At 37.7% G+C, this 25,632-nt stretch overlaps 1 protein-coding gene and 1 long non-coding RNA gene across 2 annotated transcripts in view; one reads left to right on the forward strand and one right to left on the reverse strand.

Annotated features, from left to right (window-relative positions):
• The window catches only part of SKAP1 (src kinase associated phosphoprotein 1), a 482,593-nt gene extending 457,779 nt beyond the window's left edge, over positions 1-24,814 (forward strand). The window contains exons 11-12 of the mRNA XM_081343140.1: positions 19,996-20,110; positions 24,765-24,814. Of these exons, the coding sequence (XP_081199266.1) occupies positions 19,996-20,094 (99 nt within the window). The 3' untranslated portion in view covers positions 20,095-20,110; positions 24,765-24,814. The remainder of the gene's footprint in view (positions 1-19,995; positions 20,111-24,764) is intronic.
• Positions 19,610-24,797, reverse strand: LOC308677025. Its single transcript, XR_014028399.1, has 3 exons — positions 24,641-24,797; positions 21,538-21,694; positions 19,610-19,705 (listed from the first exon to the last, which is right to left on the reverse strand). It is a non-coding gene; the product is annotated as an uncharacterized lncRNA (long non-coding RNA).
• Positions 24,815-25,632: the final 818 nt, after the last annotated feature.

Raw genomic sequence — 25,632 nt, forward strand, 5'->3', positions numbered from 1 at the left:
GCTGACAGTGTTTATGAGTGACTTCAGTAAGGATAAATACAGGTCAGATTTAAATTGTTCCTAACAGTTTAAAGAGTGAAAATAATGTCAGGTTTCCTCAATTTTATTGGACATATTTTCAAGATGTAACTTTTGATATGAAAATCTTATGTTGCAGCTTTATACCTGCATATCCAGTTCTCAGGCTTCTACCAAATTTCTCATAATTTATGATCGCTAGAACCATTCATTTTCTAAAATTCAGGGAGTGAATTTACAGAAGTAGTTTCCCAGGCTTCTCAATATTTCTGGACTTACCTTTCAAGGCTCATCAAAGCCTAAGCAATGTCTGATAATTACAGGAATTTTCCAATACAGCAAAATTTTAGAAGCCAAGATATTATTTGAAATGTGTTGCATTTCAGTAGTTTGCTTTTAGAAATCTATTTTCAGAGTTATAATTTAATGTCATATAATTATGTCCAAACTTTATATGTTGCAATACTCTACTTCTAAAGGTTAGGTAACTGCTGTTATATATAGAACTTTATTACTTTTATTATCATTTGAGTTCTACAGATTCTCTGAGGAACTGCATCTGAGGATCTTACACAAATATCTGTAAGGTTACTGATCAAGTCAACCTTTTAGGTCATTGATTTGGCTATTGTGTGGCTATAGGTTTTTTTCCTCAGATTAAAAATAATTATATTTGCACTTATGTTCCTGTTTGTCCTATATATAATATAGCTTTACATTAAACAAATTTGATAGTTTTTCTTCTCTTATGAGGACATTTAGAAATTTCCATAAGATCCACCTCAGTTCAAGAGCCATGAACTAGCAGAAATCTTTATATGTTTTATTGGACATGAGAACTAGCTATGCTTAGTGATCAGATTTGGAACAGGAGTTCCCTATAAGACAATCATTGCTTTATTAATTCAGTGAACACTGTTATGTTTTACACATTTGGCTGTATTGAAGACCTATGTGCTCATTTGATACATGGATGCCTATGAGGCTCATATAAGCAAATTACTCCAAGAATGTTTGCCTTGGACAGGAGTGGAAAAAGCCACCCCAACCCCCCAACCAAAGGCAAAATCACATTCATCTTTTTCATATACTTAGTGGGAACTGCCAGATCTGTTGATCACAGACATTCCTACTGAAAACCAAAGGGTAGAACATTGCCCCATGCCCTGAAATTGAAAGGTTGATTATAGCTAGGCTCCTAGGAAATCATGTTTTCCCTCATTCCCAATCAGCTTGCGCTGACACAACCTTCCTGCAGCTTGCAGCTTGATGTCTTTATTAAGGGTAAGTTCCCACTGCCTTTTCCAAATGGCATGAGGCATGAGCAAGAGTTATCCCAAGAATATATATGAAAAGAACCCCAGCAACTAATGCCCTATTACCTCAGGTTCTCTTCCCACCCCAAGAACTTCCTCCTCCCTCCTCAGTGCACTTTCTATGAACCTGTGAAATTGTAACAATGGCCCTTAAAGTGCAATGGGGGGAATGATTTAGGAGAATATTAAAGGCAGTGTGGAGATTCAGAGGCACCTCTCTCGGGGAGATGTGGAAAAATATGCAGCACAGATGGGCTGCACAGATTAAACATTTCCGTCACATGGTTTCCAAATTGTGTTGTGGTGCCTGAGGGTTGGCACTGCGGTCAGAACAGTGCAGCGGAGTGGTACGAAGCAGCCACACTTTTATGGAATAAATATTAATATAGCTGTGTCATGTGATTTTGCAGTTCCATGGGTTCTAGGAGATGGGTGGAGGGAGAGGAGGAGGAGTGCTGCAGCCATAGCTATTGTCTCCGAATTCGGTTCAGATTCTTTGTTGCTGGTGTTTTGAGGGGCGAATAATATCAGGATTGCAAAGGATTTTGTATAATCAAAAGTAGTACAGTTTGACTATAGAATCATAACATTGTGAAGGATCCCAAAATGATCAGGTAGCTCTTCCTTTTAAGACAGCAAAACTAGGCATGGAGCCACCTGACCATAATCACATCAACATGAATGTTCATCCTCTCTGGGATTTTATTAAGGTGAAACTGCCATTGCCTTTTGTTAAAAAAAAATTCTTCAGGGTAAATGAAAGAACTGAGTTGATAAATCCAGATTACAAACCAAGCATGTGAAGCTATTCAACCTATGATTCTTTCAAGAGTTCTCTATGTAGAAGTTAAAGGAAAAAATTAACAAAATAAAATACTTGAGAGTGAATAGTTTTTTTAAAAAAAACATTGTACATACTAGTTATTTAACCTTATAGGAAGACAGCAGGCCTCTGTTAGCACTTGGGTAACCAATTTTATTAAAAGGCATAAACTATCATGAATTGTAATTCATGAAAGCATATGCTATTTAATACAATTGATTAGTTTGAAAAAGTGCTTCTAAACCCCTTTTGATTTGTACTCAGGGGTTCCCAATCCACAGACCATAGCCCACTATTGGGCCTTGGCCCATTTTGAACTGAGCCACCAAAGCAGCGGGTGAGCATGTGTGCATGCAGCTGCGCCTGTGGAAGCAACTGAACTTGTACAAATGGAGCTACTCACATGCCCTCACCCACCACTCCCATAGAACCATCCCCTCTCCTCTCCTTCCTCCGGTCCGCAAAGCCGGAAAAGTTAGGGAATGCTGCTCTAACACTATATCAGGGCATCAGCAATCTTAGGACTATGGAGATTCTCAATCATCCAGGTCATAGTTGTCCCAAAGATGTTTTCTCAGGAAGCAACTGGACTTTCTTCTTTTCTTTTATTTATTTATTTTTTCTTTTATTTTAATTCCATTTACGGTATATCCCGCCCTTCTCCGAAGACTCAAGGTGGCTTACAAGCTTAGCAGTAGCCTTCATTCTATGTATATGCCTGCTTATTAGGGCTTTCACACACCCCCAAGCGGCATTATTACAAAGTCAGCTTAATTGCCCCCAACAATCTGGGTCCTCATTTTACCTACCTCGGAAGGATGGAAGGCTGAGTCAACCTTGAGCCTGGTGGGATGCGAACCTGCACTAATTGCAGGCAGCTGGTGTTACTTAAGGAGGCATTAGCCCACTGCTCCACCAAGGATCTTTGAAGATGTTTCGCTTCTCATCCAAAAAGCTCAGAAGCTGAGGAAGCTTCTTGGATGAGAAGTGAAACATCTTCAGAGAAAAACAAGAAAGTCCAGGTGCTTCGTGAAAAAGCATCTTTGGGACAACAATCTTAGGGAAAATCAATTTTTACACACACAAATATTTTAATGCAATTTTCTTGTTATACTTTCTGCTTTAGGAATTTTGAGAAGGGAAGCAAGTTTGAAAATGATAGATTTGGAAGCCCAATGTTTTGACTTAAAATTCATCAAGACTTTGGTTCTTGTTTCATATGTGCTTTAGCAGTACTATACTGCTATATGGTACTTTAACTTGGAGATGGTTGATAGATTAATAAATAGATCCCACCTCCACCCCACTCACCCTACTCCCTCCCTCCCCATCTTTTGGCTAGGGCTGTGTATTGTATTTTGTATTTTTGTAGCATTTTATTTATATAGCTTTATCTTTTTAATATTGTAAGCCTCTCAGAGTTGCCCTGTGGTGATGGGCCACCAATAAATTTAATAAATAATAATAATATAGACCTCTCTTCCCCATTCGCTATCTCCACTCAAGAACTAGAAAGGTTTAAGCTATAAGCTATATTTTCCAGAGATTATTTTCCTGCTCCTCTAAATCAGATGTCCTTAACCCACGAGCCACAGACTGGCACCTATCCATGGCCTGTTAGGAACGGATTGCACAGCTGGAGGTGAGCAGTGAGCAAGCGAACAAAACTAAAACCATTCCTCTCAATCCGTGGAAAAACTATCTTCAATGTAACTGATCGTGGTGCCCCAAAAGATTGGGGACCCTTGCTCTAAATGATCAAAATAAACAACCTCAGCAACTTAATAGAACTGGACTTCAACTCCCAGAATTCCCTAGCCAGTATTAAAGTTGCTGAGATTGAGAAACACTATCTTGGAGAGCAGGTCAAACTTTAACCGAGAACAGGTGTATGAAGAAGAGGACACTGATTACGATCACGTGAAGTACTAATAGATCACGTGAAGTACTAATACCACTTTACAATGCCTTCGTAAGGCCACACCTGGAATACTGCATCCAGTTTTGGTGACCACAATGTAAAAAAGATGTTGAGACTCTGGAAAGAGTACAGAGAAGAGCAACAAAGATGATTGGGGGACTGGAGGCTAAAACATATAGGGAACGGTTGCTGGAATTGGGTATGTGTAGTTTAATGAAGAGAAGGGTGAGGGGTGACATGATAGCAGTGTTCCAATATCTCCGGGGCTGCCACAAAGAAGAGGGAGTCAAGCTATTCTCCAAAGCACCTGAAAGCAGGACAAGAAGCAATGGATAGAAACTAGTCAAGGAGAGAAGCAACCTAGAACTAAGGAGAAACTTCCTGACAGTTAGAACAACTAACCCGCGGAACAACCTGCCTCCAGAAGTGGTGAATGCTCCAACAGTGGAAGTTTTTAAGAAGAGACTGGACAGCCATTTGTCTGAAATGGTATAAGGTTTCCTGCCTGAGCAGGGGGTTGGACTAGATGACCTCCAAGATCCCTTCCAACTGATGATGATGATGATGATGATGATGATGATGATGATGATGATGAAAGCGATCCAGGCCACATTTTCAGGAAGCTTTGCCTCCACCTTTTTTCACATAATCCAGTTCATAATATTGTGATGTCTGAGATGGAAAATGTAATTAATATACTTGCTTGCACTAATAAATGAGATACAATGAAGAGCTGTCCTGAAATGAAAGGAAGCAGCAAAAATCAGGCAGCTGAGAAGGCCTTGCCTCCTGGTAAGAAAACCATCTCTGAGGTCACCACTCCTGGAAATAAACTGCTTATTTTGCCTCTCTCTCTGGAAGCTAATTATGGGGTTTTGGGCATCCTGTGAAGCAATGATATAGAGAGAAGATTCAATCATTCATTTTAATTCTGATTTACATAAGAAAACATTTGAGTTACTTAAAGTAACAGCAGAGAATTGAAAGATAAAGAGGGCAAAAAAAGAGAAATGTATCAAATGCTCTTGAAGAATGCCACCTCTAGCAAGAGAAATGTTTTCTTGCTGAAATTTCTTATTTCTTTAATTAATACACATATCTCAAGGATGGCTCCTAGGATAACAATATATTAGACAATTTAGGAAGATGTTAATGGTAAGTTGAGTTTATAATATTGTCCTAAGGCTTAAGAACTCAAGGACCTAAGTCATAACAAGGTTCTTTCATTTGTAATTTATGTTGTAAAGACAAACACACAGCTATTGTAGTTTGTAAATCATTGTTTATTGCTTAATGCATTGGATGAATGCAGCCGGTTATATTTTGTTTAATAAACTATGATTTAACAAACCATGGCTTAGCACAGTGGCTTAATTTAATCATCAAATATATCTCAAGTGTAAAATCATTCTTCAGAACTGATCCAAAACTGAAGCCCCAAAGACGTAAGTCTCTATTAAGATTTCTATGCATCAGTAATTAAGGCACCAGGCTAGAAAGCAGGAGACCATGAGTTCAAGTCCTCCCTTTGTCATGAAAGCCAGTTAGGTGACTTTGGGTAGGTCACTCTCTCTCAGTCCAATCCATCTCACAGGGTTATTCTTGTGGGGAAAATAATAGGAAGCTCTGCTGGATATTTATTTATTTATTTATTTATTTATTTATTTATTTATTTATTTATTTATTTATTTATTTATTTATTTATTTATTTATTTATTTAAATTCCATTTATATCCCGCCCTTCTCCGAAGACTCAGGGCGGCTTACAAGCTTAGCAGTATCCTTCATTCTATGTATATGCCTGCTTATTAGGGCTTTCACACACACCCCAAGCGGCATTATTACAAAGTCAGCTTAATTGCCCCCAACAGTCTGGGTCCTCATTTTACCTACCTCGGAAGGATGGAAGGCTGAGTCAACCTTGAGCCTGTCTACCATCTTGAGTTATTTGTAAAAATAATAAAAATACATGAAAATATATATATTCTGAAATACTTTAGTGTAAATGGGAAAGCAAGCCCAAAGCCTATTTACAGTAATTTTGAAAGTAAAATTAAAGGCATAGATTATGACCATTTTTTTCTTCTTGGTTTTCATTCAATAATACCATAGGGTTTTTAAATTGGAATATACCTTTTCAGTGGCAAAGAGTACTACTGTTCACTGCTGGAAAAATAGATTCGCCTGAGATTTACAAACTTGGATTATGTATATATTTGTTTGCTGTTTGAAAGAGCTCTTTATGGACATAACAAAGACATGAATATTTTGGGGGTTGTGAGGGTTTAAGTAAAAACTAAAGGTTATGTAATAGGATGCAGATAAGCCTTCCTTGAAATAATTTTTTGGGAATGAATCTTTGTGGATAGCTCTGTCATTTAATTATCATCTTTAGTTTTGCATCTTTGTGGTAAGAATAATATTTGCACTTGTATTTGCTATTTGTCTTATGCAAAGCATCCATATCAAACTTAACATCTTTCAGATATCATTCCTTTTTTTAATGGAAAGGGTCTTGATCTATCGGCACTTTGCATGTATTTTGCTTTTTTCCCAGTTCTTAGAAAGAGCACACTCCTTTTGATACATTGGTGTTCTTGAGAAAAAAAATGGCATGTGATACAAAGCACAGATGGAACCATTTCCTTCTCCTTTCTTCCTACATGGTATTATTGCAGTAAAATGAAGATGAATTATCAAGACTGGAACTTTCAGCAGCTGGAATAAAATTGAAGAAGAGAAAAATTTAAGGTTGATTCAGGCGAGACCTGTATGTCAGAACTAGCTCAGGTATAAAAGAAAATATTTCAAAATACAGGCACAATATATTTTCCACTGTATTAAGCCACCAGATTTAAATACGGTAGGCCAATTATCCTATTCTTCCATTACTGAAAGTGATTGCCAAACACTCACATGTCCTAATAAAATGATCTGGAAGGGTATCTCATCCTTGATCCCAAAGATTAGACAAATATATTTATATTAATTTTCTTCCATATCAGCCAAAAACTAAGACAGCATTGAATATTCTATTCCTCTATGACATTTAATATTGTACAATCAAAGATAGAGAGGGCTTATAGACCAAAACGTATACCTCTTATCAAGCTGGATTAAAAATTATGCCTTGCTGGCTGAAATTATAGGAGTCGGTCCAATGTATCTTTAAGCCAACAACTAAGAAAGGCTGATATTCAGTTTATGCAGGGAATCTTGAATTGCTGAGCTACAATATATGGGTGTTTATCCTATATAAACGTATACACTAAGCTAGACCCCATTACCCTTTTGGCTAATGTTTCTTGTTTATACTTCTAATGTATCCTTAATTACTATTAGCTTCACCTAGTGTTCAGTTTAAGTTCTTATCCTACAACTTTAGTACATTCAGTGTACTTCTTCAGTGGCAACAGAGAACATTGTTCCTTAACCCTATCCCTAAGCCTAACCTTTCTCTTCTGCAGGTTAAAACATAACTAGTTTCCTCATGGGTTTTTATTTCAGTTTTTCTACATATCATCTCTGCTGAACCATCTCTATTTCTCCATATCTTATTTTAAAATAAACACCAAGAACTGGATTCTGTACTACATCTATGCTGAGCCAATAGAAAGGAACACTGAATTAATTTAATTTTATTAGAATTACATTAAATGGGAATACATTGTTTATTAATGTAGCCAAAAAAACCCAGCATTTTTGAAGATATATTTTGTAACTGATATGTTTCCCAATTATGATCAGTCACAATCCTGAAATTGTATTCATATATTTTGTTTGTAAAGTCAGAGTGTCTCCCATCCTCTAATTCATTTTATGTTGTGGTTACTCTTGTTTTCTTCCTAAATATCATTTATTTCTCTTTAATTTCAGCCTACTTTACTATTCCATAAAGCTAACATGAAATATATTAGATTTATTCTTTTGAGACATTAAAATATACTTTTCAATTTGTATCATCTACACTTCTTTATTTAAGATAGATATGAACCAACTCCAGGTCTATATGTACTTCCCAAGTCCTCTTTTTGCAGCTTTAAAGCCTTATTTGATAATGATTAATTATTGTATAGCATATCTTCCTTTGTTCTATGGCAAATATCTGTGTAAACATAAAATATGTAACCTACCTCAATGTACTTTATGTCTCACAGTCTCCTCTCATCAATGTTCATTTCTGATCTTTGACCAATCTAGAATTAGGAAATCATTGATAAAAATGTCGAAGAGTGCTAGATTTTGAGTAAAGTCCTGAAGCATCTAATTCAAAAAATGTTCTTCATTAAGTGAAAAATGCCAATGATAATAATTTCTTAGTTTTAATTTCTTCTTTGAATCCATCTCTCATTTAAACTACATCAAACTAGTTTTCTAAGCCAAAGATCATAAAAATTCTTCCCAAACAATCTGTTAAAATCAAGATAAATGGTTTCCACGTAAATTAACAATCCACTAAGCTAGTAAACAGTTTACAAATTCTCTACAGGATTTATTCTTAACACAGTAATTTATTTTGACTTTACTAATAATTATGTTATTACCATGGTTATGAACTCACTGGCTAATGCCTCCTTAAGTAACACCAGCTGCCTGCAATTAGTGCAGGTTCGCATCCCACCAGGCTCAAGGTTGACTCAGCCTTCCATCCTTCCGAGGTAGGTAAAATGAGGACCCAGATTGTTGGGGGCAATAAGCTGACTTTGTAATAATGCCGCTTGGGGGTGTGAAAGCCCTAATAAGCAGGCATATACATAGAATGAAGGCTACTGCTAAGCTTGTAAGCCGCCCTGAGTCTTCGGAGAAGGGCGGGATATAAATAGAATTAAAATAAAATAAAAAAATAAAAATAAAGTCAGACTGACCAGTCTGTTGTATTCTGAGATTTCCTTTTTACTATCCACCCTCTTCTAAACATTGGAACAATATCTGCTTATCTCTAGGTTCTGAAAGATGAAAATGGTCTGAGAATATATCAGGAGCTTCCTATAATATCCCAAGATGCAAATTTTCTGGCCATTAAGTCTTGAATTCTTTTAAGTACCTAAACATTCCACAAAGATCTCCTCATAATCTTGAACTTCATTTTTAACTAGTCACTATCAACTATATGATAGCTTCTTTTGTGGGAAGACAGAGGCAAGTTCCTCCCTAGTTGTGTCATTTCCTGTTGTTCCAGACTAAGGGCATTTCTTCATGGCTGAGTTAAAGTACCATCTATTAAACTTTGATCTTGGGAAAAACTATCCTAAGATATTTTTTTCTAGTCACTATCAACCCTATCTTTCATAGGCACAATGCCAGCAAACAGTTCTATCCTTATATGTGCAAGCCACATTATAGGTATGGGTTGATGGATTTCTCCAGTTTAGAGTAATAGAATCTTAGGGCAGAAAAAACCACCAACTCTTCTAATCCAACCCCCCTAGCCCTTTATTTTCCCTTTATTCCTCCAGATATCACCAGCTACCTGGAAAACATCTACCAGTCACTCTTCATAATGTGGCCTGGGATTGGGGAACAGGTTAACATTTTGGCTAACATTTTGTTCTAATGTTTTCTACAAGTATTTTGATATCACGTAATAATTGGTTATTTTGGAACATGGATTTAGTACTTTTTCAGAAGTGTGCTAAACCCATATTGAAAAGCAGCCTGAACAGTAGGCATCAAGCAGTTCAGAGAGAACAGCTTCTCATTCTATTCCATTTCACTGTGTAATAATCCCTCTCTTCAAAAAAAACAACTGTAAATGGTCAGTTGTTATTTAAACTGGCCCAGATTTTTAAGTAAGACATAGCACAAGAAACAGAAGGGAAGGGGTATGGTCATATCACCTAAGGTAGCTAATAGGTGCTGGGCTGCTTCCATCCATTCAGTATTACCTACTATGTGAACAAATGGTAGAGCTCATCAGATTGCTCCCACAGCAATATTACTTAAGGAAGAAAACATTATTTAATTTCAAGGCAGCTAAAGTTGACTTTAGATTGCTTCAAGTATGGTCGGAGATGAAATAAAGATAACATGATAAGGTCTTGGGGGGAAAAAAGCTGTCAGGTTATGTCAATGCCATACAGTAATTTGCTGCAAGTAGAGAAAGGCCCTAGTAGAAGGAAAGATTATTTAAGAAGTGGAAGTCTTCAAGTATATCGACCAAGTTCCATGTGACTGTTTCAAGATCCATTGATAAATCTGCTTTGAGCCTTCTCTAAGATTAAAGATAACAGATTTCAATAGGAAAGAATTCAGCTTCATGGCACCATGTTATAACTTTGTACAGGCAAAAGCAGGGGTAGGCAACCTTGGCTCTTTTTATGACTCATGGACTTCAACTCCCAAAATTCCTGAGCCAGCATGGCTCAGCATGGCTGGCTCAGGAATTCTGGGAGTTGAAGTCCATGAGTCATAAAAGAGCCACAGTTGCCTACCCCTGGGCAAAAGGATATTACACTCTTAGGGGAGAAATATTGAGCAGTACTGCAAGAAGTACTGTATATAATACAGGCAGCTGTGAAATTTTCTGGTGAAGCCCCTATTGAGAAACATGGATGTCGTGTAAATGTCCAGAAAAAGTGGGGCTGTAACTGAGGGTTCCGGGAAGACAATCGGACTCTGGCATCCATCCTTTCTTTAATTTCCTAAAAATTAGCAAACATGCTCAGGTTTCTTTGTTTCCAATGAGAAGCTCTAAATTTTATTCTAAGTTGGCTTATGGCCGTGGGCCAATTTTTGTGGTAAACAGATGTCTGCAGCGACGCAATATAAAACCCTCCTATGTCACATAACCTTCCAATAATGCATGTCACAGCTCACCTATGAATTAGAGGACTCCATTTTACTAACAATAATGTATGACATTCGGGCACTAATAATGGGGCCAAGCAATCATATACCGATAAGCCAGTGATTGATTTTGGCTTTTCTCTTCAGACATCCGTCATCCCACCATTGATCTTCTATGAGTGACTGGAGCTGATTAACTGCATCGCCAAAGAAGGATTGGGGTTGTTTATGAGAAGCTTGGACTGTAACTAGAGCTAAAGTAGAGCTGAAGAGCAAATAGTGCTAGCTCAGCATTGGCAAGATGGGCTGTGGACCCAGCTCCTCTTTTATTTATTTTTCCCCCAAAACAGAATATAACACTACAGAGAAAAGGCATAGGCTCCCAGGCTTGTAATGTCTCCCCTGCATTAATTGGAAACTAGGATGAATCAGTCTCAGAACCTATTTTTAATGCCAAGGTTCAGTTACAGAATATGCGAAGTATCTAAAGAAAGAATAGTTTTTATCAGATGCAGTGCTAAAAAGGTAAAGGTAAAGGTTCCCCCGCACATGCGTGCTAGTCGTTTCCGACTCTAGGGGCCGGTGCTCATCTCCGTTTCAAAGCCGAAGAGCCAGCGCTTGTCCGAGGACGTCTCTGTGGTCATGTGGCCGGCATGACTGGACACCAAAGGTGCACGGAACGCTGTTACCTTCCCACTGTAGTGGTCCCTATTTTTCTACTTGCATTTTTACGTGCTTTCGAACTGCTAGGTTGGCAGAAGCTGGGACGAGTAACAGGTGCTCACTCTGTTACGCGGCACTCGGGATTCGACCCGCCAAACTGCCGACCTTCCGATCGACAAGCTCAGCGTCCTAACCCACTGAGCCACCGCGATGCAGTGCTACTTTCTCTTAAAAAAGAGGTCAGAATCAGGTGCTGGAACAGAAAGCTGCTAATCCACAGAGTACACTTTGCTAAATTATTCTTGTCATCTTAATGTATCATAAAGTATAACTGATCTGTTGATATTGCATTGCATGTTTCTTCACAATCACACTATCAACAAAAATGAATCAATGTGATGATATCAGGTCGTCATATGAATAATTTTAATACAACTTAGAGGAGGGAGCTTACTGATTTTTTTTAATAGAAATCCTATAGCTTTCATAGCAATATAGTCTTTTTTTGAATTTTCACAGGATCAGTCCCTACTTATCTTGGGAAGAATGATTTTAAGAGCATTTGTTCCAGGCATTTGTGAAGTTTCACTTTACCTTTGCATTGCTTTTTTTTTATTTTCAAACGTTCTTTCAGATGTTTGATTACTATTTTCTAATCTAGCCACATTTCCTGCTCCTTACTTGTAAGTTTTTAACAATGACAATTTTGCAGTATCTGTCACCTATATATATGTTCAAGATTTTAGGAAGTAGCATACCTGACTATAGTCAGGTAACCAATCCAATCATATATTATATGGAAGGCAGCCAATTTGCCAGAGTTATTTAATGCCTCTCTGCAAGCCCTTGTTCTAGCAACAAGTATCTCTTTTAGTATGCCGAATAGTTGTCATCAAGCCCTGTGAGAACTGCTTGGGTTAATGGAAACATCTTTATTGCTAGTAGAGTAATGTAACAATATTAAAAGCAATTGACATACACTTTCCATGATTCCATGAGGACCCAGATTGTTGGGGGCAATAAGCTGACTTTGTAATAATGCCGCTTGGGGGGGGGGGCGAAAGCCCTAATAAGCAGGCATATACATAGGATGAAGGCTATTGCTAAGCACATTGATTTGTGCCTTAGATTGTAAGCCGCCCTGAGTCTTCGGAGAAGGGCGGGATATAAATGGGATTAAAAAAAAATTAAGGTGGAATTACTCGAGTTTCATTCTCATGGGATTCTCTTCCCTGGACTTAATTTTGTCCACAATAGTCCAACTTCCTCCTTTATCTTTTTTTTTTTTTTTTTTGCTTCTATGTTTCCAGGTTGGTTAGGCATGTCATTGCAGATATGGAGAAAGATAGGAAAAATAAGAATATTACAAATGAGAAGTGAGAGAAGTGTCAGAAAGAGAGAAAACGGCTATAGTCACATTGTCGGGCCTGTAGCTCAACCTAGAAAGCATTCAAGACAAGATACTTCTCTGGATCAATTAAAACTCTAGAACTACATTCACACAACTTTCTAAACTTATTCATGGCTCAATGTATTGTGTAAACTAAGGCCATTTGGTTAGCTTATTGCCAAGTGCACTTTGCATAAAATGGATTACTTCAATAATATTGTATGAATCCGACTGATAATTGGCCTGTCCACTTTTAGGTCTGAATCCATTTATCATTTGTTTCAGCTATACCTACTGTTGATGTGAAACTCTCTATAGAATTTTCCCAAAGAAGTTACACTAGGAAAAAAATACAGGATAACAATGTTCTTTCCAGTTGTGAGAGTTAGAAGCTGTTGTAAGAGTGTTATAGCAAGGCATATATTACAGCCATTTATCATCTTCCTAATTCCTAAAGCATTGCTTCAAATAATGGCTTTCTTGTGCCTGTATCTAATTTTGAAGTAGTTGTAACAAACACAGGTTTACAGAGAGTTAGCTCAGTAGAAAACCATAAGAACCAGTTTTCATATCAGGAAGTAGTCTAGAGAAGAAGTCTTGCTGGAAAGATCTATTTGCTACTGAGAACGCACCTAGATTCATGGTCTCACTGCGTATAGGGAGATTAGCAGAGTTCCCATGACCATTAAATTATTGCAGCAGACAGCTGCAGTTGTGTGAATAGAGAAAGGCTTCCCAATCAATCGGGGATAGTTTACACTTGAGCCCTGACACCTGTTTTATTTATATAGAAGCTAAGTATGCCTGCAGTTCTGAAAATGCATCTGTCCTGCCCTTTAAGGACATCTCAGTGGTCATCTGGGTAGTTTCTGAACTATCATGCAAAACGTTTCACAAATAGGGAAACAGTAGGGATGGGGGCATACGGAAATTAAAAGCAAGCAGTTTTGTAGCAGGGGTCTTCAGTCTCTTTTCCAGCTTATGAGAGCTGCCTGCTGTTTCCTCCTAGTCTCACTCCCACAACCCACCCACCCCCGCTGCTACCTGCTTGCTAAGGCATTTTCTCCTGGCATGGAAGAGAGAAGCCAGACACTAAGGCAGGAGATATGCAGAGGACACCCAGTACGCTGTAGAAAAGCAGTAAAATAGTAACGGGGAAGGCTATAAGATGAGGGTAGCCAGAATATTTTATCCATGATTTTCTCAATTATGTTCTACTTTAGATCATATCCTATGCTTTTTTTTCTTATAGTTCTAGATGTCATTTTGTTGATGGGTCTCACCATCTTCCAAGTCTGCACATGTGGAACTCCTGCATGAAATAATGCCCACACATGGATGGGTGGAGGGGAGAGGGAGAGAGAGGCGCACCCTTCCCATTTTGAGGCTCAAATGGAATTTAGAAACAGGTCCATAGGGATCGGAAAGACGAATTAAGTTTTTAATTATTATTTTCCTTACATGTTTTTGGAATTTATTTTAAATTGGAGGGTATATCACCTTGGGGCTATGCTTATCTTGAGATAATTGAATGTTCACTTGGTAATATACTCTCTCATTCTTCTTTTTGTTGATATACTCAGGGTAGATTAAAATGCTTGTTGGCTTCTGTCTCAGAGACAAAACCTAACATTTTTCTTATCTTTTTCCTTATTCTTCAGTTTGATTATGTAATCTGCAAATTTATGTAATGGCTTGAAAGTTAGTCTTTTTCTCTCCTTTCCTAAAAATAAATCTGGGAATGAGGTGTTTTGACCAGGATTTATCGACTCAAGGAAAGGATATGAGCAAGTATTCTGTGTTGAATAATTCCCAAAGCCCATTGCTCTTCATTACCATTCAGAACAATTAATACATTAAAGTCACAGGATCTTTCCCACTGAAATGCTTTTTCAAGAAATTACAAAAAGAGGAGTGGAGAGAGGGAGGATCTGCACAACAATAGATCTGCTCATTGTTGAACTTCCTACAGCAAGGACCTCCAAAATTAAAGAAGAGCTGAAACTTTATGCAACTGGTGGGATTTCAATTCCTCATAAGAATGCAGCACTAATATTCATTCTGAGCTTTCCTTAAAAACAATCTAATACAGCACTCTGAAAAGCACTCTGTGGCTACTGGGTCTAGTTGCTGTTATAATTTTCATAAAGCCGTGAATATAGTACCATTTCAGGTCATACTGTAAAATGTAAATAGTCGACTGAACCAGTCTACTATTGGTATTTGGTAACTCTTCTCAATATTTTGCTGTCTTCTATTCTTCCTGCCAGGTGAGCTAACCAGCTCTATGAGGAAGGAAGATGGTTTTTCAATACTCTGTTTTGATCTTGATGTACTATTAAAGCCACATTGAGAGGATGGAGAATTTGATTTCTCTGAGCTACATTTGCTTGAAGTAAAAATTGGCCACCTCCACCGCTGCTGTCTTAGGTTAATATAGGTGGCCAGTTGCCAGAGAACAGGCAGTGGCCTTGCTGCCTGACTTAGAAGGCAGAGGCAATTTTATCAACACTACACGAGACAGATATTCCACGAGGCACCATATTTCACAAGAGGAGGCTAAGAGATCTGGTTTCGTTAGAGTTCCTTGAATGGGAGCACTCCAGAACATTGCCTCATCTTCCCCTTGTGGTAAGGACATAACAGATTGCTAGTGCATCCTGATCTCGCTAACAGCGCTAGACTTTGCCTTCACAGTTTTCTGCTGAAGAAGTAATCCTCTCCATCTCCCCCCACACAAAAAATTTCCCCTCGCTAAGCAAAGCACAAACCTCCAGCATCAGCAGCTTGTTGAGGGAAGCTGGCAAATAAGCACCTCCAGACGCAAGGCAGGGTTCACCTCGGGCCGGAGCTCTGCCAGTGCAACTTCCTCCATTTTAATAGTTTAATAAAAATTAGCATAATTAACGAACATCTGTATGATCCAGAGCGGTGTAATTTGGCACTTGGAAATGAGAGCTTAAACATTATTGCTAGGAGTTTAATGTTGTTTTAATTCTTTTTGGCACAGTGCAGGGAAATAAAGCGCCCAGTGCCGATGGTTCTCGGCTTGTGCTCATTTGCATTCCATTCTTCCTTTCTTGATTATGAGCAATCGCCAGCTCCCAGCAATCCATCAAAGCTGAAATTGTTTTAAAATACTTCACTGTGCTCAGGCCAAGGCAATGTATGGAAAGTGGATTGGATCTTAATCTTTGCTTTACCATCCAGCCATATAGTGCCGTTATCTTTTCTCTGTGACTTTCTTCAATCTTGGATTTCACTTACACATCGTGGGTTGTTTCATGATTACAGTCTGATGACTGGAGTAGAATGTGTGAATAGACTCAGCTGAAAAGCATTGTTCCTGAAAGGACATCAGGTGAGAGGAAAGATGTGAATATCTGTGATAATTAATCCATAATGACTCATTTGCCAAGTTAGTTGCCATGTTGTGAATCAACAAGTGATGAACATAGATGCCTAGAAACAACCCATAATGTTTATGCCAGTGGCTGCTGAAATAAAACTTGTGTGAAAACATTTTTTTTATTTCAGTGTTTCATTTACACTACCTATATGAGGGAGATGTATCTGAAGAGGAAACTCTCTGAGCATACTCAGAGGAACTCTTATTGACCATTATGAAATATCATTGTATCTATTCAAGGAGCAAATTGCAGAGCAGCATAATTTCAGCATTAATTAGCAATTTTTAGGAACATATTCTCATAGGCAGGAAGAAATCCAGTGATAAAAATGCAACAAATGAAAATGCCATCCCGAACAGAGTACTTTTTTATTTGGGATTTTGGCTATAGAACATTTTGTTCTCTTAGCCTGCAGGTGGAAGAATGCATGGTTGGATTTCTGAAAAGTTCCTTTCTCCTAGAAAACAAAGCTAGTATATCAGTGTGAAGTCTGGTTTACACTGTTCTCCCTAACATACTTACTTTCTGCATGCAGAGAATTTTATCCATACAGGACAATTTGACTTGCAGTACTATGATCTAAGAAAAACATTATTTATGTATTTGGTGGTAATGTAAACTTACTCCATTTGGCTCTGTTATTATTTGAGGAATTTTCTGTCATGGCCCCTCTTTTTTTCTAAAACGAATGTTTCCAATAATATACTTCTGAACTTGATATATAAAATTGAATACATATAAATGGACTTGGGCTGGAGGCCATGGCTAAAACTAACTCTGGTAATATCACTCCTGTTATATTCCCTTTGAAGGAATTTATGTTTGCTTTTGTGTAAACCATAACCTAGAAAGCCAGTGTGATCTAATTTATTTATTTATTTTAATTCCATTTATATCCCGCCCTTCTCCGAAGACTCAGGGCGGCTTACAATTTAAGCACAAACCAATGTGCTTAGCAATAGCCTTCATTCTATGTATATGCCTGCTTATTAGGGCTTTCGCCCCCCCCCCCACAAGCGGCATTATTACAAAGTCAGCTTAATTGCCCCCAACAATCTGGGTCCTCATTTTACCTACCTCGGAAGGATGGAAGGCTGAGTCAACCTTGAGCCTGGTGGGACTCGAACCTGCACTAATTGCAGGCAGCTGGTGTTACTTAAGGAGGCATTAGCCCACTGCTCCACCAAGGCTCTTTGGTTAAGAAACTAAGCTAGAAACCATGAGTTCTAGTCTCTTGGCCCATAGCAGTCAATGACTTTCAGCCATTCTCTTTCAGCTCTAGGAAACAGGCAGTGGCAAACCATTTCTGGAAATCTTTCCAAGAAAACTGCAGAATGAGTCCAGACAGCTGCCAGAAGGCAATGCTGATTCAAAGGCACCTATTTTTTTTTTTAAAAAAATCACTGGTTGGTTTATTTCAGATCTGAGGAGAAAGCCCTAGAAAAATCATTATCCCATAAGCCTCTTAGTGAGTTCTGGCAGTAAAAGCATTATACAGTCCAAACTACCTTTTGATATATAAATTTTCCCATTCATTTCTTTACCGTATTTTCCAGCGTATAAGACGACTTTTTAACCCATGAAAATCGTCTCAAAAGTTGGGGGGGTCGTCTTATACGCCGGGTTGTCTTATACGCCGGAAAATACGGTAGGTTTTTCCCCCCAAAGGTATCAAGGCAACGTATATATATAGTAGGCTACGTTTCTTAGGAATCTTTGGGGAAGCCATGATAATCAAACTCATGTATAAACTAATTCTCCAACACTGTGGTTAATGCAAATTAAATGCCAAAGGTGAGTTAAATATAGATCTGTCCATTGGCTCATTAGACTGACTAACTAAGAAGGCCAGATGGGCCTAGAAACTAAGATATACGAAAAGAGATTGAAGAGACTAGGTTTATTAGCTTTGAGAAAATATGATTGATTCCAGAATGCAGGACATGGAATAATGGTATTAAATCAAATTCTGATCGAATGTTATAAAACCTCCTAACAGTAAGAGTAGTGGAGCCATTTATCCATACAGCTCTCTTTCACTGAATGTATTCAAGAGAGGCTAGACAGCCATCTGTCTGGAATTCTTTAATTTGGATTCCTGCACTAAGCAGGGTGGTTTAGGGACCTAAAAAATCCCTTCCAGTTCTGTGGTTTTGACTCACAAACACCAAAGGGCAGAAATGGGTATATCAAGTGCCAAAGGGGGATGAAATGAAGAACAGAAGTTTGAAAAAGACAACTCCTGGATCTGTTCTACATTGATCAAACCCCTCCAGAATATTGAAGTTTACAGAGAAAATGATGCTCTGCAGAAACATTGCAATGGGCTACTCCTCTCCATTCCAGAATAGGTTACAGCAGATCTTGATTTGTTGATGAAGCCACATTTCCTGAACATAATGTTTTTAGCTTACCTTGACTAGGAAGCTCCAAGAAGAGGAAGGAAGAAACATTGCAGACTGCCAACTTGATACTGCTGAATTGCTGACTTTTTTGAAAGGGTAGGCTGGTGCCAGAACACCTGCTTTGCATGTAGACTGTTAATAGAAACCCCTGATATATTTAAGTAACATCGGGAGAAAATCCTGCCTAAAACCAGGGGACTTGCTGCCTTTCACTCTTAATAATCCTGATCTAGCCTCCCCCCATCTCTCTATATATTATATACATGTATACGTATTCATATACATGTATGTGTATACATATACATGTATGTGTATACATACACACAATGTATATGTCTGTGGGGAAGCATAGACACACAAACACACACACACACACACACATGCCAATTGCTTCAGCGCTTAAAGATTAAGACTTTCAACCAAAATCCAAAATTCTATTTAAAATGAAAATAGGATGCAATGTAGTATATTTCATAATAGACTAACAAAGAAGGGAAGAGGATTGAAAGTCCTGTATTAGATGTGAAGAATCTATGGCCCTTCAGATGTTACTAAATTACTGCTCCCATCAGTCCCAGTTAATATAGCTAAATGGAGAGGGATGTTCAGGATACTTCAGCAGTATCTAGACAGATACATGTTCACTTCCCGTGTCTTTGATAATCCATTGCTACATTGCATATACTGTGTATTGTTTTAGTCTACTTACACCTGGAAAACATAAGAATTGCATATTTAAAGAAGCTAAATAGTTCTGGAGCCTACCACACCACATTTCATTTAATTTTCAAATGATTCCCAAAATATATATTCCCAAGTGACTTTTTCCCCAAGTCTTCACCTTGTTTATTTGCAATTGAAATCTATCTATTGGAAGATTATCATGGAAGGGGGGGAATAACTCTGGACATTAGAGGAAAGAAAAAAAGGAAAGTATGTCTGGTCCATCCATGTTTATAGTAGTTTCTGCTTTCTGAAAAGAAAAACAGGTGGTGAAGTAACTAAGTAGCAGTAGTAATAATGACAGTATTTATGCAACAATATATCTGACAACACTATAAGATGTCCCCATATTTAGACAATATATATAAAAATAGGCAATATTTTGGCCTACTTAAAAATGAAAACATTTCTATTAAATAAATAGATGGAGGAAAGAAGCATGCATAAAATGATCTGTGCCAGAAACCGACATCTTAGCTCTATCCCATCAAGTCCCTATACTCCATTATTTCATGAATGCTGCTGGTACTTTCTTTCCAGGAATATAACATGTATGGTTGGTGGGTCGGAGAGCTGAACAACATGGTAGGGATTGTCCCAAAGAACTTTCTCATGCCTGCCTATGATTTGGAAGAATGATGAACAACAGAAAAAGGTAAGGAAAATAAGGAAAACAGTGCTTATAGTGTTATGCTTCAGCTTCTCCTTTTGCAAGTGGTTTTCCATGTTCTCACACAAGTTCCATTTATCTCTTTAAAGCTCTAGAATTTTCCAGTAAACTTTTCCATGGATCCAATAGCTTTTTCAGGCCAAAAATTCACACATTATTAATTATCACCACTGTCCTAAAATCATGACCTCAATGTGAGTAGAGGCAGTGGTTTAAACACCTTGTCCTAGACTGTAATCCCAATGAAAATCCACATATACCCACACAACTATCATTTGCCCTGGTGAGAAAATGCAATTAATAATCAAAATATACTCCTTTACTCCCTGGAAAAATTAGTATATGACAGCATCCCTAACCCGATTACACCAATACATTGTATATATTATCTGGCAGTGGCTATCCAGAATTTTCCAGCTCAATTTGGTTAAGGTAAGGACTGAATTTTGATTTTCTAGATGCAGAGCATGTGTTCAACCACTGAGCTATGATTCCTTCATAGGGTATGTTATGGTGTCACTTGAATTTCAACCTCTCTTCCCAGTGGGTCATAATTTGTAAAGCACATAATAAATGTAGGTCTGTGTTTGTAATATGTAGTATGACCACTCCTTTGCAGTATATAATAGGATATGAAATCCTTTAATGGTAGTGGCTACCTTACCTTTTTCAAAGTGAGGCAATATAAAAGAAACACAGTAGAACCTATAGCCTCAAAGAAGGAATAATTGGGTTGGCTAATTGGGCTTTCCCTCTGCATTCTGATGTTGGCAATGTAAATAGTATGCCTCTTGTCTTCAGCTGGTTACTAAACATTCTCTTGCCAAAGCTATTAATGCTTCATCAGCTTTCAGTCTTCCCTCAGGTACTTTACAGTAAAGTGAACAACGCTTAAGAGACTTGAAAGACATAGTATAATGTTTTAATAACTACCAAGAGGTGGTGCTAATAGTAAACCATGTTTGTAAGAAACATGACCCAGAGAAAAGAAGGGGCCTAGAATCATGGACATTTGATAAGGAATTAATGAATTAAGGCTAGCCAATTACATGTTTTCTGTCAACAATCTGGTTTCAAGATTCGTTAGATACTGTGAAGAGTTACAATAACATTGTCTTCCAACTACTGAGAGAAAATACTTTGTTTCTTTTTTTAAAGACTTGTTTTATTTAGAAGGGGCAAATTATTGACTGTCAACTAAAGAACTGACCCTGATTAATTAGGTTTAATGAAGAGCACGGTGTAAATCTAAAAGCTTGCCTCTATTCTCACTAAGAGAAACTGGCTCAATATAAATGATTGATCACTTTCCTAATCACATATGTCTTCTTAAGAAATTCAAAGATGTCTACAATTGCTTTATAAAAGAGACAGTTCTTAGATCATAATTAGAAGGGAGATTATATACTTACCAAGTGCTGAAGATTGCCTTGAAGTGGAAGTTCAGGCCGTAATTCAAGATATTCTGGAATGGCTGATAGATAAGTGGTCAAAGAAAGGAATGTTATCCATGCTTAGACGTGTACTCACACTTATTTGTATTGTACAATCCAGATCGAAATCTTGGCACTGAAAAGAAATTCAGGAGCTAAATTTTAGCGAATTTTAACTAAATTTGAACTTTGACTTTTCTGGCTTTGCATTATTAAGAACAATTTTATCCAGTCCAGGAGGAAGGCCAGAATCTGAACATGGAAAAGCCATAACCTCTAACAGTTTTTCAGTTTCAGTCTGAATTAAACCTGAAGGAATATTGTCTCTGGCTCCATCTTCTGGCCTCTTTTCTTTGCAGAAGTGAGTCAGAAAGTCCCCATGCTTGGAAAAAGCAATGACTATTGAGATAGATATGAAAAGAATCAAGTAAGTCCCAAGAGACAGTGAAGTATCAGTGTCCACAGCAGATGGAAGAAGGCAAGAGTTATGTCAGATGTTTGGACACAAGTACACAAAGGCAGAATTTGCATTATGGCATGACCATGTGCCTTTTGTTTCTATATTATGTTGGTTTGTTGCATTCCTGTGGCCTGAAGACAGAATAGATTGCATCTGGAAGGGACCCTGGAGGTCTTCTAGTCCAGCCCCCTGCTCAAGCAGGAGAACCTATACCATTTCAGACAAGTGACTGTCTAGTCTCTTCTTAAAAATCTCCGGTGATGGAGTGCCCACTATTTCTGAAGGCAAGCTTTTCCACTGGTTTTATAAAGCAGTATGAATACTTTGTGTGATCTTGATTCTGTGCCTTCTGTTTATACAACCCAGCTGGCTAACAAACTATACTCAATGAGTAGTCCTCAATGGTACTACATCCACATGGAGAGAAGTAAGCAGTGGGGTACCACAAGGCCCCGTCTTAAGCCCAGTATTCTTTAATATATTCAGAAATGATTTAGATGAGGGAATAGAAGGGGAACTCATCAAATTAGCAGATGACTCTAAACTGGCAGGAATAGCCAATACCCCAGAAGACAAGCTCAGGATCCAAAAAGATCTTGACCGGCTGAACTCCGGATGGCCCCCGACCTTCGCTCCTTCCGGCGTGATCATGATAGCAGTATTCCAGTATTTGAAGGGCTGCCACAAAGAAGAGGGCATCAAACTATTCTCCAAAGCACCAGAGGGCAGGACAAGAAACAATTTTGGAAACTGACCAAAGAGAGAAGCAACCTGGAATTAAGGAGAAACTTCCTGACAGTGAGGACAATTAACCAGTGGAACAGCTTGCCTTCAGAAATCATGGGTGCTCCATCACTGGAGGTTTTTAAGAAGAGACTAGACAGCCACTTGTCTGAAATGGTATAGGTTCTCCTGCTTGAGCAGGGGACTGAACTAGAAGACCTCCAAGATCCCTTCCACCTGTACTGTATTCTAAGCTTTTTTGGCTTAGATCAAGTGATCATCCACTAGGACAGTGTTTTTCAACCACTGTTCCGCGGCACACTAGTGTGCCGCGAGATGTTGCCTGGTGTGCCGTGGGAAAAATTGAAAAGTACCGGTAATTATAAAATACTTTCTTTATGTTTATTTGATTCCTATTCAAGAGAATTACTTTATATATAGTCAATATAGGCACAGAGTTAAATTTTTTAACATTTTCTAATGGTGGAGTGCCTCGTGATTTTTTTCATGAAACAAGTGTGCCTTTGCCCAAAAAAGGTTGAAAAACACTGCACTAGGACTCCAAGTTCCCTCTCACAGTTACTGTTTTTGAGCCACATCTCGCCTAATCTGTACTTATACCTTTGATTTTTCCTGTCTAAATCTAAAACTTTGCTTTTCTCCACATTAAAGTTCATTTTGTTGGATAGCGCCCATTGTTCAAGTCTATCAAGACTTTTTTGGATCCTGAGCTTGTCTTCTGAGGTGTTGGCTATTCCTGCCAGTTTAGTGTCATCTGCAAATTTGATGAGTTCTTCTTCTATTCCCTCATCTCAGTCATTTATGAAGATATTGAAGAGTACTGGGCCTAATACGGAGCCCTGTGGTATGCCACTGCTTACTTCTCTCCATGTGGATGTAGTAGGCATGAATAGCAGTCCATTGTGCTACAAAAGTCCATTAAAAATTTTATTGAATGTGCTCAACCTGTGGCAGGGATGTTTCAATTAATACTGGCAATAGGTATATGTGATGTTCCTGGACAGGAAAGGATTCTGTAGAATTAACTATGGAATAACATCATATGTTTTACTCCTTGTTCTCAATTTGTTAGCCTAAAACCTGAGACCACTACCTTAGGAGTTTACCTCTGCTTTCATGTACATTCTTCTTGTTCCATAGATGGTAGAAAGCAATGTTGATACATTCATTATGCTGTCCCCATGACCAAATTTTACGAAGTTTAGAGAGAACTATATTTACATCTGCATGGAAAAGTTTAAGCAGAACCTGTGCATGAAATAAAAATGTTCTAGAGGAGTCAGCTGAAGGGGTTAGCCCAGCACAAGTGTATGAAGGAGATGAAAGGTTTTTCTTTAGATCCCTCTCCACATCTCCTGCAGAGCTGGTGAATGATCCTGGAAAATTTGTGCAATATTGGAACTGGCTCATCCATAACAACAATGCTCATCACCTACAAATGCCATTAAAAAGCCCAAAACAAAAAGGTCCTGATTGACCGGTAAACCCAGATTTAACTCGAAGGTTGGCAGCAACCAGAAAGGGTGACTAGAAGGTCTGTGTAGTAAGCAAACTTGCGCACCAGATGCAGAAGGTAATGAAACTATTAACTAGCAAGGACAAGCCCCTTGTCAGAAGATCAGTGTTTTTTGACCAAACTGGTAACTGATAGCTAGTAGTATGCGGTTTCCTTTCATGCTTTAAATAAACTTTTTATGAAAAAAGGGCTAGTCTGTTTTTTAAAATCAAGGTTCTGCTGTTCTTTCATTAAACACATTTAAAAACAGAAATATTTCCAGAAGAACAACAGATCTATGTAGGTTAGAAACCTATGCAAGGTGAAACATAGCTACAGTCATGGACTGAATGTATGAGAAAGACCATGAATGATCAACCTACCTGTTATGAATTCCTTTTCCATATTATGTGTTTTTCTCAAATGAATATTCAAATTGATTTTATGTTTATTCCTAGATTATGTATATTTCTCTTTCCATCTCTTTGTTTTTCCATCACAATGAAGATAATTCCTGGGTCCTCCTGGCTATTCATAAGAAACAGTTGCACACCTGCAGAAGTTGACGCCATCAACACTTTGTCCTCCTTTATACAGAAATATAATGTTTTATCCCCTAACCTTTAGTCATTATGTGTTTTCATTCCCCTGGAATTTTATTCACAGGCTATAATCATCAGGCGTGCCAGCTGTATACTGTACTTCAGAAGATTTGCCACTATGATTTTGGAAGAAAGAGTCTGTTTTCTCAAAACTGTTAAAAAGTAAAAGGATGTCTTGCTGATATTCCAGAATAAATACTATTGTCACTTTCTGATTGGAAAGTGTTTATTATTGCTGGACTGTTCCTTTTTAATTAGCTGGTCAATTTTTATTGGGCCACAATGCACCAGCAGTGAATATATTAGAATAAAATACTCAAATAAAATGACTGAAAAGGAAGAAATTTAATTCGGATCAGAGAAACGCTCAGGGTCATTTTCAATAAATATAAGTACGAATAAATTTTAAAGGCAATCTGTTTGGTTGTATGTTTAGTTTTAAAAAAATTCAACAGAATCTTTAGAATTAAAATATAGTCAACATTTTCCTGGCTGTAAAATTGGATGTAATTGTTGAGAATACACAGTTCTTAAACTGGAAAAAAAAGTTTGTGTTGTTATTCCTTATGTAGTTTATTATTCAGTTTTACACATATACTCTTATCTTTCTGTAAATGTATCTAAGATAACTAACAACAATAAAATTCAAAATAAAAATGTGACCTAAGAAATAATTTAAAATTTTTATTTTTAAAAAAATAATGTAAAAATATATAAAAATCAAATGGGAATATACTTAAAATAATATTAATAAAATGCAAGTTACAAACACA

Source organism: Vipera berus (assembly GCF_964194415.1).
Source record: "Vipera berus genome assembly, chromosome: Z".
NCBI classification, from domain to species: domain Eukaryota; kingdom Metazoa; phylum Chordata; class Lepidosauria; order Squamata; family Viperidae; genus Vipera; species Vipera berus.